Raw genomic sequence first — 12,400 nt, 5'->3', positions numbered from 1 at the left:
AAAAAAAAAAAAAAAAAAAAAAAAAAAAAAAAAAAAAAACCAAACAAAAAAAAACCATCTTTCTAGTACAGGTCAGCAAATTAGCCCAACAAGTCATATCACTTGACAGAAAGCCTGAGGGCCTAAATTCAATCCCCCAGACTCACATGGTAGATGAAGAGAATAGACCTGTAGTCACAAGTTCACTGACCTGTAGCACATGTTTCTCCACACATGTATTTCAAAATGTTTAAAAAAATTTGAGTTAAACAAGCAACCTCTTCCCCCCCCAAAAAAAAACAAACGGTCTCTTACCCAAACAGACCACACTTCCTAAATTATCTTACAATTTTAATATAATCAAAAAAATTCTAATTTAGGAAAATCAGGAAATTCAAATTGCTTTTATATACTATTAAATACTATAAGTGTTTTTATAAAAGGGTAATGAGTTAAGCATTTCCTGAAAATATCATTAGAAAGATATTATAGTTTCCTGGGTACCTGGTAGAGATATGGTACATATACACAACTAAGCATTTATTCACACAAAGTAAAATCATAAATCTTAAAAAAAAAAGGTGCCTAAGAGAAAACAACAACAACAACAACAACAAAAAAGATGTAATAATTTAATGTACATAAAGAGGACATTTTAAATCAACACAGAAAGACTGAACTATTTAACAAAGGTAAGGATTAATGTGCACAGACTGCCCTTCTAGAGAACCCAGAAACTCAGCACCCAGAAGGTGGCCCAATCATCTCTAATTCTAGTTGGATCTGGGATCCAACATTGTTTTATGGCCTTCACAGACACCAGGCACTAACATGTTACATAGACATAAGACATACATGCAGGCAAGACACCATCCATTAAATAATTTTTTAAATTAAAAATACAGTATTTATATATTCTTGGCAAGAGATACACAAAACTTAGAACCCAACGACTTAATTTTTAAAGAGGTCTCATTATGCTGTCCTAGAATTCACTGTACAGACCAGGCCTACTCCAAACTGACAGGGATCTGTTTGCCCATACTTCCAGAGTGCCAGGATTACAGTTACCTAGCATCATGGCTGGCAAGACTCAATATTTCGATACATTAAGGAAAAAAACCTCTAATAAAAAGACACTAAGCAAAGTTCATTTGCTTTTATTTTTAAATATTTTTGTTTATGTGTGTATGTATGACTATATGAATATATGAAATCAGACTGGAATAGTGGATGTCCTGGATTTGGATTTACAGGTAGTTGTGTAAAGCACCTGATGTGAGTGCTGGAAACTAAACTTGGGTCTTCTCCAATTGTGAATAGTAATTCACAAAACAAAGTTTAAAGACACAGGAGTACTGGAAGAAATGTTTACTATAGGAAGATAAAGTGTCCAAATGTGAGCGTGCATGCACATGCATGTTTGTGGGTGTATATATATACACACACATATACACACACACAAAGATGTTACTACTCTGGATTAATCTCAGTGAATCCAGACCATTACCAGAGACCAGGAAAAGTTGGCGAAAGAAACATAGTAAGAAAGAATGGATTGATGAAGGTCTGCTTAATCTATGGTGGGACTCTCTAACTCTGGCCAGCTGTGAGACTTCAGAACTTAGGTTTACATTCATCAGGCAAATCAGATCTCCTCTCTGAAGAAATTGCTCAGTGTAAGCCTTAGACCAACAATATGATTTCTCCAACAAAAACCTAAATAGTTTTAAAATGTCTTTTTTATTTCAAGGATCCTCTATGAAGAGGCTATTGACTATATACTTCTACGAGTAGGTGTAAAGAAAGAAAAAGGATCTAACAAACTCCTATAAACAAAGCCTGAAATCTAGAAATAAGGTAAAGACAGTTCCTAGAATCATGGTGATGATTCTGTATGGCAGAACGAGATAATAGCATTGAGGACATATTGCAGAACAGAAACAGCTACATGAGGGAGAAGGGGAAAAAGGTGAGATTTACAGATATCAACAGGCCTGTTGGGAAAGCTATATGAACAGACTTTTTATTACACAAATGAGAAACATGGTTAAGTAAGAAATTAAGCCCAAGGAAAATAGACTGCTAAAGATGACTACGATGAAAAATACTATAGATTCAAAATGACTAAAAATGCATACACTTAATCAACACATTTACTGAAGCCTAACATATAGTTATACTACAAAGAAATGGGAAAACATGGTAGAGACATATATTCTTAATAAAACTCATATATCGACTAATTCCTATTAGTGGTAGAATATACTTAGCCATGGATTCAATATCAAACACACAAATTCATCTAATAAAAATGATAAATCAGGACATGCTATGACTTATTTTTTATGTATACGTATTTATTTATGTGTGGGTATGCATGCCTGGTGCCAGTCTAGAAAAGGGCTTTGGATTACCTGGAAATGTAGTTACAGATGTTTGCAAACTATCAGACAGGAGCTGGAAACTAAATTCAGTTTCTCTGCAAGAGCAGTAAGTGCTTTTAACTGCTGAGCCATCTTCCAACCCTAACATATCCATATTTAAAGAAAAATAGCACATGTGGGAACAAGTGAAAAAATGACTACTTTCATACTTTTGTGGGAGTTTAAAATTGACACTATCTTTAAGGAATGTTTGCAAACTGTCTTTATAGACAAGTTCATTTCACAAAAAAAAAAAAAAAAAGTTCAGAGACTTTTTTTGTAAAACTACTTCCCATAAGAAAATGTTGGTCAAATAAAATATAGGGCTTTAACACTATAACACTATATTATTTAACACTAATTCCCACAAGTTAGAAATATGTGTGGGAGAAATTATAAAGCATCCTGTTGTTGAAGAACAGTAGGTAAAATACACACAAATATGTACACTATATAATATCTGGAGGCACAGACACTAAGACATTAACCCCAGGCCTGGGGAGATGGCTCAGCATTTAAAGCCACCTGCTGCCTTTCCAGAGGACCCGGGGTCCCAGCACCCACCTTGAAGCCCACAACTGTCTGTGACTCCAGTTCCAGGGGATCCTCTTCTGGCCCTCCTGGCACACCAGGCACACAGATGACATGCATAACTGAGATGGGGTGGAGGTGGGGGGACAGTAACCACAGTGAGTAAAATGTAACTTAGAGACTTAAGTAAGAGGTGTGTGCACGGAAAAGAGGAAGACTGCATGTCCTAAGTAATCACGCATAAGTTTATTTCATGTATAATTTTTTTAAATAATAGGAATGAAGCAAATAAATATTAACTTCCAATTTAGCATTCGTGAATAGTTCTCTTTTTCAATACCTACATACTTATATGTCTTAAAATACATTAAGTGCTAAATATGTAACATACCCTCTTATTGTACTGTTTGTCTCACCATCACCAGGGTCCAATGTTTCTTTTAAGAAGTTTATATAATGTATCCAAAGATCAACACTAAGAGGTATTGCCTGAAGCCCCCGTCGATAAACCTAAGAAGAAAACAATAAACTGTACCTCAAATATTTAATTATTTATTAAAAGAGAGGCAACACTGTGTTATCCGGTGAACCTTAGAAATACTAATTACTGGAATTTTGTTTAAATAATCTACCATTACCATTTGGGTGGAGGTTGGATAGAACATGGCAATGTTCTGATCCCCACGTGCAGAGTCTTGATCTTCAAAGCGCAGCAGTCCCTGCATTCTGACCGGGTTGTGTGGGCAGGCTTTGGGTTACAGACCATAGGGCACAGACCCATTAGAGCATCAATGACAGCGTCTGACCAAAAATGCAATAAGACGTAGCAAATGTGACTAGCAAACCAACTCTATTGTTTGGAAAATGAGAAATAAATGTACGTGAGAGAAAAGCCCTGCCCTACTTGTTAAGCTGCAGTGTAATACAGAGGCTTGCACTGCAAAGCTTGACAAACTGTAGAGGGTTAACGCACCTGCCAACAAAGAGAGAAAATATTAGCTACAAATGCCACAAGAGTGACAAATGCAAATAAAATACCCTATAAAAAATGTTTCACCATAAATGGTAGGTACTGCCAGCCAGAAAAAAAGAGTCTGTTTTGTTATTAATTGGCTTACAGTACCTAACAGAGAAAACTGTATTCATTGATGTACGCACCTCATCTGATTGTTTAATGTTGTCATGTCGCTTTTCAAGGTCTGCATACTTTTTCCAGTAACCATAGCAATACGGGTAGTGTATGAAAAATTTGTCAAATGCTTTCCTGGCAGCCATCAAATGATTCTGATGAAAATAAAACAATGTGTTTAAACATCTTAGAAGTTTTTCTCAGAGAAAGAATAAGTACTAGCTTTGTCAAATAACAGTTACCTGCCCTCCCCTGGAGGTAAGGATCAAACCCAGTCTCTCACTGGTGCCAGGGCAGTGTGCTCCACCTCACTGAACCGCACTCCCACATGCCCAAGGTAACTGTCTCCAATTTTAAATAACCTCCACACAAACTTCAATTACTACCTAATATTCAGCATCATGTCCTCAGCCTCTCCACAATAAATGGTAACTTTCAAAACTAAAATATATGCTTCTAGTATTACTAAACTTAATCTGAAGATTATTTGAGAGTAACTTTAATTACAAACAAAAACACTTGAATTATTATTATTCTGTAATTATTCTGTAATTCTTACATACACCATTTAAAGAGTTACTAACCTCCTGTTCTACATACTGAAGCAAATATACCCAGCCTGTAAAATCCTGAGGATTCATTTCTACTGTTTTCCAAAATTTTTCAAACTCTGGAGGGAAGTCTCCTTCTGCTTCTGTTACTGGAAGGTCCACAGCATTTGCCATTTCATTTTCTTCTGTAGACGCATGTGCGCTGGGAGAGGCATCAGGCGACTGTTCCATCTCCGTAACATTCATAATCTCAGTACTAAAATCTGGATGCTCTACTACTGCTACCTCTGAACTGTTGCCTGTGCTGCCATTATCAGAGTTTCTGTACTCATCCATGTGGGAATTTTGCATAGCTATTTATTTGGTCTTCAGTTAATGATCTGCAGAAAAAAAAAAAAAAAAACCACACACACACACACAAAAAAAAAGGTTTCCAAATGCTAGTAACTTATTTGTCATGACCAAACATCCTTTTCTTTAATTTGTTTTGTTTAATGTGCCTATAGGCATTTATGTATACCATGTGCATGCCTAGTCCCCAAGGTCAGAAATCAATGCTAGATCGCCTAGAACTGAGGCCAGTAACTGAATCTGGATCTTCTGTGAAAGCAGCAAGTGCTTTCAAACAATGACCCATCTCTCCAGCTCCACATTTTATTTAAAGTCCTGTCTGCCTACTAAAAACAGACAGGAAAATTAGTACACTTTATTGATTTACCTGTCTACAAATAACAGAAATTCTATTGATAATAACTATCAATCCTCTTGTCTTAGTCTTCCAAGAACTTGGTATTACAAGTATGGACCAGAAGGTCCAACACACCGGGTAATACTTCAGGTGTGCCCAACCTTTTGATATTGTAACATACCATTATCATCTAAAAAGATAATGTTTTGGAACTCTGGAAATGAATTAACACCTAACTACTCCCAAATATAAATCAACAATGTTTTGAGAAAAATCTACTATTTTGTGTTAGGTTGCATTCATAGCTATCCCTAGACATATATGTCCTGGAGACCATAGTCTGGATACACTTAGAAGTAATTTATTCACTCTCATTATATCTGCTTATGTGATATAAAGTTGGCAGTCTGTTAACATTGTGGTTCTCAACCTGTGGGTCTCGACCCCTTTAGGTAGATCAAATGGCCCCTTTACAAGGGTCACCTAGCACAAACCACAGATATTTATATTACAATTCCTAATATTAGCAAAAATAGTTATTATGGCTAGGGGGTCAACATAATATGAGAAACTGTACTAAATGGTCATAGAATTAGGAGGGTTGAGAACCACTGAGTTAGAGACTTGCAATAATCACTTAATTTTCTTGGCTAACCCCTACAGGCTACTCCATAGACAAAAGTTGTTTAAAGCAATATTCACATTCAACCAGGAATAAAATGACATACACTAGTCAATACTGTTGTTTTTAAAATCAGAAAAGCAAAAACTTCCCAGAATACTACATCATTTATAGCTTAATCCCTTAAATGGAATTAGGTACACTGCAACTTTAAACTAAGTACTTTTTTATTAGTAAATATAACATAAAAGGGAGAATAGATAGGTAACTACTACTATCAGATATCACTCAACTTCCTAAGACATAATGAGCATAACCTCAGATCTGTTTTTCATTTTGATTCAAAAGTTCTAGTCAATATTTGACCATATTTCACACTGGCATGCGTGCCTAAGTGTATGTATGTGCATCACACATGTGAAAGTGCCTGAGACCAGAGAGGGCACTGATTATCCTGCAACTTCAGTAACAGTCAACTGTGAGCTACTCAACATGGGTACTATGAACCCAACTTGGGTCCTTTACAAGAGCAGCAAGCATTCTTAATCATCTCTCCACCCCATGGTGAGTAACTTTTTCTTCCTTTGATTAAAGAAAATTGTTAGAAGTACAATTTTATAGCTGGGCGTGGTGACGCACGCCTTTAATCCCAGCACTTGGGAGGCAGAGGCAGGCGGATTTCTGAGTTCGAGGCCAGCCTGGTCTACAGAGTGAGTTCCAGGACNTCTCTTGTGAGGCTATGCCAGTGCCTGGCAAATACAGAAGTGGATGCTATTGGATGGAACACAGGGTCCCCAATGGAGGAGCTAGAGAAAGGACCCAAGGAGCTGAAGGGGTCTGTAACCCAACAATATTAAACTAACCAGTACCCCCAGGGCTCGTGTCTCTAGCCGCACATTTAGCAGAAGATGGCCTAGTCAGCCATCATTGGGAAAAGAGGCCCCTTGGTCTTGCAAACTTTATATGCCCCAGTACAGGGGGACAAACAGGGCCAAGAATTGGGAGTGGGTGGGTAGGAGAGCAGGGCAGGGGGAGGGTATAGGGAACTTTCAGGATAGCATTTGAAATGTAAACAAAAAAATATCTAATAATAAATTGAAAAAAAAAAAAAAAAAGTACAATTTTATTGGTATGACTGTAGACTCCAGGATTACTGAGGTGAGGAACAAGGAAATCTCTTTGAAATATATTCATTGACTTTTGTGGGGCACTAAAACTTAAAAACATCTCTATAAATTACAGCAAAACCTAGATTTCTACAAAAGCTGTCATGAAACTAGAAAAAGAAATGTAAAAAATAGCAAGGTACCCCATTTTCTATAAAATAACCAAATTATATCACTTTCCCCTAATCTAACTAATTACAGATAAACCAAAACCACTAAAGCATCCTTATCAATTTGGCTGGGAAAATAATTTAGTACAAACTAATGGAGTTTTTATAAATGTTATGTTTAATTATAGGGAGGGGTTGTGCACATGTGAGTACAGGTGCCAGCAGAGTCCACAAGAAGACATCAGATTCCTTGAAACTAGAGTTGCAGGTGATTGTGAGCCACCCAACTTGGGTGCTGGAAATTGAACCATGTCTCTCCAGTCCCCCAAGCTATTCTAACCCACTCTTTCTAACGTGTCAACTAACTACTATCAAACAGTTTGCTCTCAACCACCATTAACTCAACTAAAACGAAGCAGCAAATGGTACAAAATGCCTTTTAAAGAAAGGACAAACAAGTATCCCAGTACTCTGGAGGCTCAGGAAGAAAGATCATAGATTCAAAGTTAAACTAAGATACATAGGCACAAGAGGCAGGTGGATTTCTGAGTTCGAGGCCAGCCTGGTCTACAAAGTGAGCTCCAAGACAGCTAGGGCTATACAGAGAAACCCTGTCTCGAAAAACCAAAACAACAACAACAAAAAGATACATAGGCACTCCTTTAAAAAAATAAAACAACAAAGCCATCAACAAAGTAAAAGGACAACCCAGAATGGGATAAAATATTAAATGTCCAATATCTAATAAGGGGTTGAACGTCAATACAGCTCAACAACAAAATATCAAAACAACCCAATTTAAAAATAGAAGATTCTTAAAAGTTATCGCATGTTATTTATTCTTATGTATGTACTTCATCAATGTGAAGGTCAGATGACAGCTTTTAGAAGCTGTTTCTTTCATTTCACCATATAGGTTCTGGGTCAATTTAAACATCACTTCCTAAAAACTATTCCTACAACTCTTCAAATTAGTTAGGTTACTGTTAATGGTGCACCTCCAGCACAGTTCTGTCCTATTCTTTTGATCACAAAGTTGCTCAACTTTGAAGGATCCTACAAGATTCCAACCCCCACCCCCTTGCTTTGAAACAGTGTTTCACTGAATAGCCCTGAAGCTAACCTGGAACTTACCATGTAAACCAGCTGGCCTTGAATCTGGATACCCTTGCCTCAACTTCCCCAGAACAGGGATTAAAGATGTGCGCTACCATACACAGAAATGTAAGAGCAAGGTCTTCCAAAATATAACTGTCTGGAAGCCCAGCATACACAAAATTCACCAACTGATGAATAATGCTTGAGTCCTAAGTCACCCATACTAAAACATGGCATGCAATTTTGATAATGCAAGAGCCCTACAGAACTAGTCTTATCATTTAATCAACTTTATGTTACTTAATCTAACTTTTCCTATAAAACAATTATACAATTCTTATACCTTGTTGTAAAAATTATCTCCCTTTCTGGTTTTCAAAGATGAGTCAGCAGTTAAGAATGCTTCCTTTTTCTTTTTTTTCAAGACAGGGTTTCTCTGCATAGTCCTGGCTGTCCTGGGACTCACTCTGTAGACCAGGCTGGCCTCGAACTCAGAAATTCACTTGCCTCTGCCTCCCAAGTGCTGGGATTAAAGGCATGCGCCACCACGCCTGGCTGCTTCCTTTGCTTTTCTTCCAAAGGATAAATGGTTCAGGTCCCAGTACCTGTGCTGAGTGGCTCACAACCACCTGTATCTGCAGCTTCAGTTGATACCCTTTCCTGGCCTCCAAGGTCACCAAAGTGCACAAATGCCGGCAAAATCTTTAAAAATGCATTTCTTTCTTGGGCTGGAGAAATGGCTTAGCAGTTAAGAAAGAACAAAGGCTTCTCTTCCAGAGAATGCAAATTTGGTTCCCAGCACTCACGTGGCAGCTTAGCACCACTGTAACTCTAGTTCCAGGGCACTTGACACGCTCCTCTGATTTTTTCAGGCACTAAGCCCAACTGTGGTAAACAATCATACAAGCAAAAATATTTATACACATAAGTATTAGAAAAAATTTTCTCTTCATTCACATTGCTATTGTAGTAATTATCATCTCTCCTGTACATGAACATTTTATTCAAACTAAGGACTACTTCCAACTAGCTTCTGATTTTTTTAAAGTAGAGAAACAAAACCAGAAAACATCCAAGTCAGGCAGGTATGGTGTTATAAGCCTCTAATACCAGCCTTTGGGAAACAAACTTGAGAAGAACAAGAGTTCTCGATACGCTGGACTATACAGGAAGGCCCTGAGAGAAAAACATACTCAACTGTAATCTCAGTAACCTGGGAGGACTAGCCTGGGTTACATAAAGCCAGATTGAGCTATATAGAAGATACTGTATTGGGGCTGGAGAGATGGCTAAGTTGTTTATAGCATCTCCTGTTCTCATGAAGTATTCACGGGCAGCAACGCCATCCACACTTCTGACCTCCATACCCACCTGCATTGACAATACACATAACACCACACAGACACATACACACACAGAAGAAAAAGGTTAAAAAAAAAAAAAAAAAAAAGCAGATACACATTTTATGGGCATGTGCTGAGATACACACACAATTCAATTAATATATACAGCTTCTATTTGGGGTGCAGCAAAAAATAAAATACACAATGTGGTATTATTAATGCAGATAAATAAATAAATCTTACGATATTGAGAGATTTAGGGAGAAAGGAACTTTGTTTTGCTCACTGTTGTATTCCTAGAAACAGTTGAACAAATGACAGCTCCAGTCCTACTTTACCTTTCTGAACATACTGATTATACAGTTCTATTCCTTATCACTACTTCAGGAGCTCAGCATACTTTTCCCTTGTGACTCTTGCCAATATGCTATTCCTCAGACTAACAAAATTCTTCCCTTCCACAACTCACCACATTAACAGATACTTATGCATGACATCTTCTTATAAAATTTATCACAGTGATGGCAGACTTAAATATATGAGGTAGAAAACTAAGTATGTATTACATGGAAACACAGCTCCTCCATCCTGAAAATTAACATTTATTTTATTTGAGGTCTATTAATTAAACACTTGCCTAACAATCAGTATGCTGTTTTAAAAGTTAAAAGGAATTTTAGATGACTTAAACATGAAACTCAGTAAATATGATGGATGCATCTGAACTCTAATACTTCCTTTCCCTGATGCTTCACATGCCTCCTATGCCCATGGAGGCATATAAAACACACACACACACACACACACACACACACACACACACATGAAATCACTGAGCATTCCCACAGGCCAACTAAGTCATTCCTTAGCTAGCTGGCTGGCTTTCCAATCCTGAATCACTCAGCTCCGGATGAGTCACCTGCATCCCTAGCCTGTAAAAGGGATGATTACAACAAGTGGTTTTGGCAACCGGTTTTTAGAGACTAAGTAGGATGTTCACAGACATCTTGTTCCCTCATTTTAAACAATTAGGTCCCAGAAATTGAACCTTGCTTATGTATTTACAATGTCTCCACAAGATTATGTCTTACACAGAACTCTTAACGCATAACAGACAATTCTGCTCCTCTTTGAAAATAAAAATCCAACTTTTATAACGATGTTCAAAATTTTTCCCCTCAATTCAACTGTAAGATACAAATAGCACTAAATATTGAGTCTTTAAAAAACTCTGGGGTCTGAGAGACGGCTCAGCAGTTAAAGGCAGTAGCTGCCAAGCCTCAAGGGGCCAGAGTACTCCTGTACTCATGCACACGAGACAGTTCCAGTGTACTTGAAGAACACACGGAACAACAGTTTTTAACTCTAGAATGAGATTATAAACACGAGAGGAGTAAGGAATTTAGCAGCTGTTGCTATTTTTCTCAAAGGAACTTATAAAAGACTGCCGCGGGTCCCGGCCTTAGCTTCGTATTCTCGTCTATGAACCCGTACATTCCCTAGCATTACCATTTCTAGCAGCTGAAAATTTTAAAGTATTTCTGAAAACGCTAGATTAGCTTTCTAGTGTTAAGTTCGTGAACACAGGGCATCTGAATCGGCATAAAGCTACGCAGTACTACTGCATCGTTACTAATCTTACTTACGACATTACTACTAATCCCTTAAACAACAGTGGGAACGCCGAACAGTATTTACTAACTTAAAGACCGTGCAGACCCCTGAGCACGAAAGGTAAAAAAATCTATATAAGCAGATTGTTTTAAAATAGACTCTACTAGGCTGTTTCCAAGTGTCCGCGTCGCCTCCCCTCCCCCCCCCCATCCCACCCCCAAAGAAACCCCGCTTGCCTACGCTGCTTTGCAATGGGAAACGTTCTGGCCCTCGGCTCGAGAAGCAGGGGACTCAGCAGTCAGCAGCTTCGCTAATCCAGGCTGAGGCTCCCGCCCCGCCGCACCCCTGAAGCGAGGCGCCGCCCAAGGTGCAGGTCCCGGGCCTGCTCTTCCCAACAGGTGGGACAGGGAAGGAGACGCGCAGCCCCGCGCCAGGCCTCGAGCCGGACAAGCGGGGGAGGCCGAGGCCCGCTGCGGCCTGAGGCGGCGCAGGCCCTTCCCGGCCCGGCGCCTCCCCTGCCGCCCGCTTCACGCCGCCCGCCCCCAGCTACCTCACGATGGATGCTGCCCGGTGCCATGAGCCGAAGCCTGGGCCAAGATCGCCAAAAGTGGGCCTGCCACCGCCTCGCTCCACGCAGCTACCGCAGCCACCACCACCAGCGCCGCCGCCGCCTCTTCGGGGACCACACTGCGCACGCGCCGGCGGCTCGGGAGGCGCAGCGGTCACGTGACGCGCGCAGCCTAGGCCCCGCCCCGTGTGGCCTCCGGTCGCAAACTTCGCTTCGCAAACCCTAGCGAAGCCGGTTGGGCTGGCCGCACATGTTGCCCAGCGTCGGTCTCCAAGAAAACCTCTGAAACATCGTAATTCTTTTCCTAACCGCCAAGGCTTTACACATAAAAAATGTGTCAGGAAATGGCCAGAAATTCAGCCTAAAACTTCCAAACCTCAAAAAACTATAGGCTGATTAAATCAAGTATTCTGCATGTCGAAACTAACCATTTGGGCTTGAGAGTTCAAGGTTCTGGAGGATTTGGGCATAAAACTTTCAGGGCAAAGAGAGGCAGCTTTGTGTTGATGATCTTAGCAGCCCTCTTCAGTTGTTTATATCCTAGTCCCCACTTTTAAATATCCTATTTTTAAACT

General features: G+C 39.3%; 1 protein-coding gene across 6 annotated transcripts in view; it reads right to left on the bottom strand.

Moving 5' to 3' along the window:
* The window catches only part of Prpf39 (pre-mRNA processing factor 39), a 29,097-nt gene extending 17,160 nt beyond the window's left edge, over positions 1–11,937 (bottom strand). The window contains exons 1-4 of one of the 6 annotated variants that reach the window (XM_021201395.1): positions 11,808–11,937; positions 4,650–4,996; positions 4,095–4,220; positions 3,328–3,446 (exon numbers count right to left, since the gene is read on the bottom strand). In XM_021201395.1, the coding sequence (XP_021057054.1) occupies positions 3,328–3,446; positions 4,095–4,220; positions 4,650–4,967 (563 nt within the window). In that variant the 5' untranslated portion in view covers positions 4,968–4,996; positions 11,808–11,937. Of the gene's footprint in view, positions 1–3,327; positions 3,447–3,574; positions 4,221–4,649; positions 4,997–11,807 lie in introns of those variants that run through there. The other 5 variants (XM_021201396.2, XM_029540578.1, XM_029540577.1 and 2 more) reach the window with 5 other exon arrangements.
* Positions 11,938–12,400: the final 463 nt, after the last annotated feature.

Source organism: Mus pahari, chromosome 7, assembly GCF_900095145.1.
Source record: "Mus pahari chromosome 7, PAHARI_EIJ_v1.1, whole genome shotgun sequence".
Taxonomy (NCBI): domain Eukaryota; kingdom Metazoa; phylum Chordata; class Mammalia; order Rodentia; family Muridae; genus Mus; species Mus pahari.
This window is presented reverse-complemented; position numbering and strand designations above follow the sequence as displayed.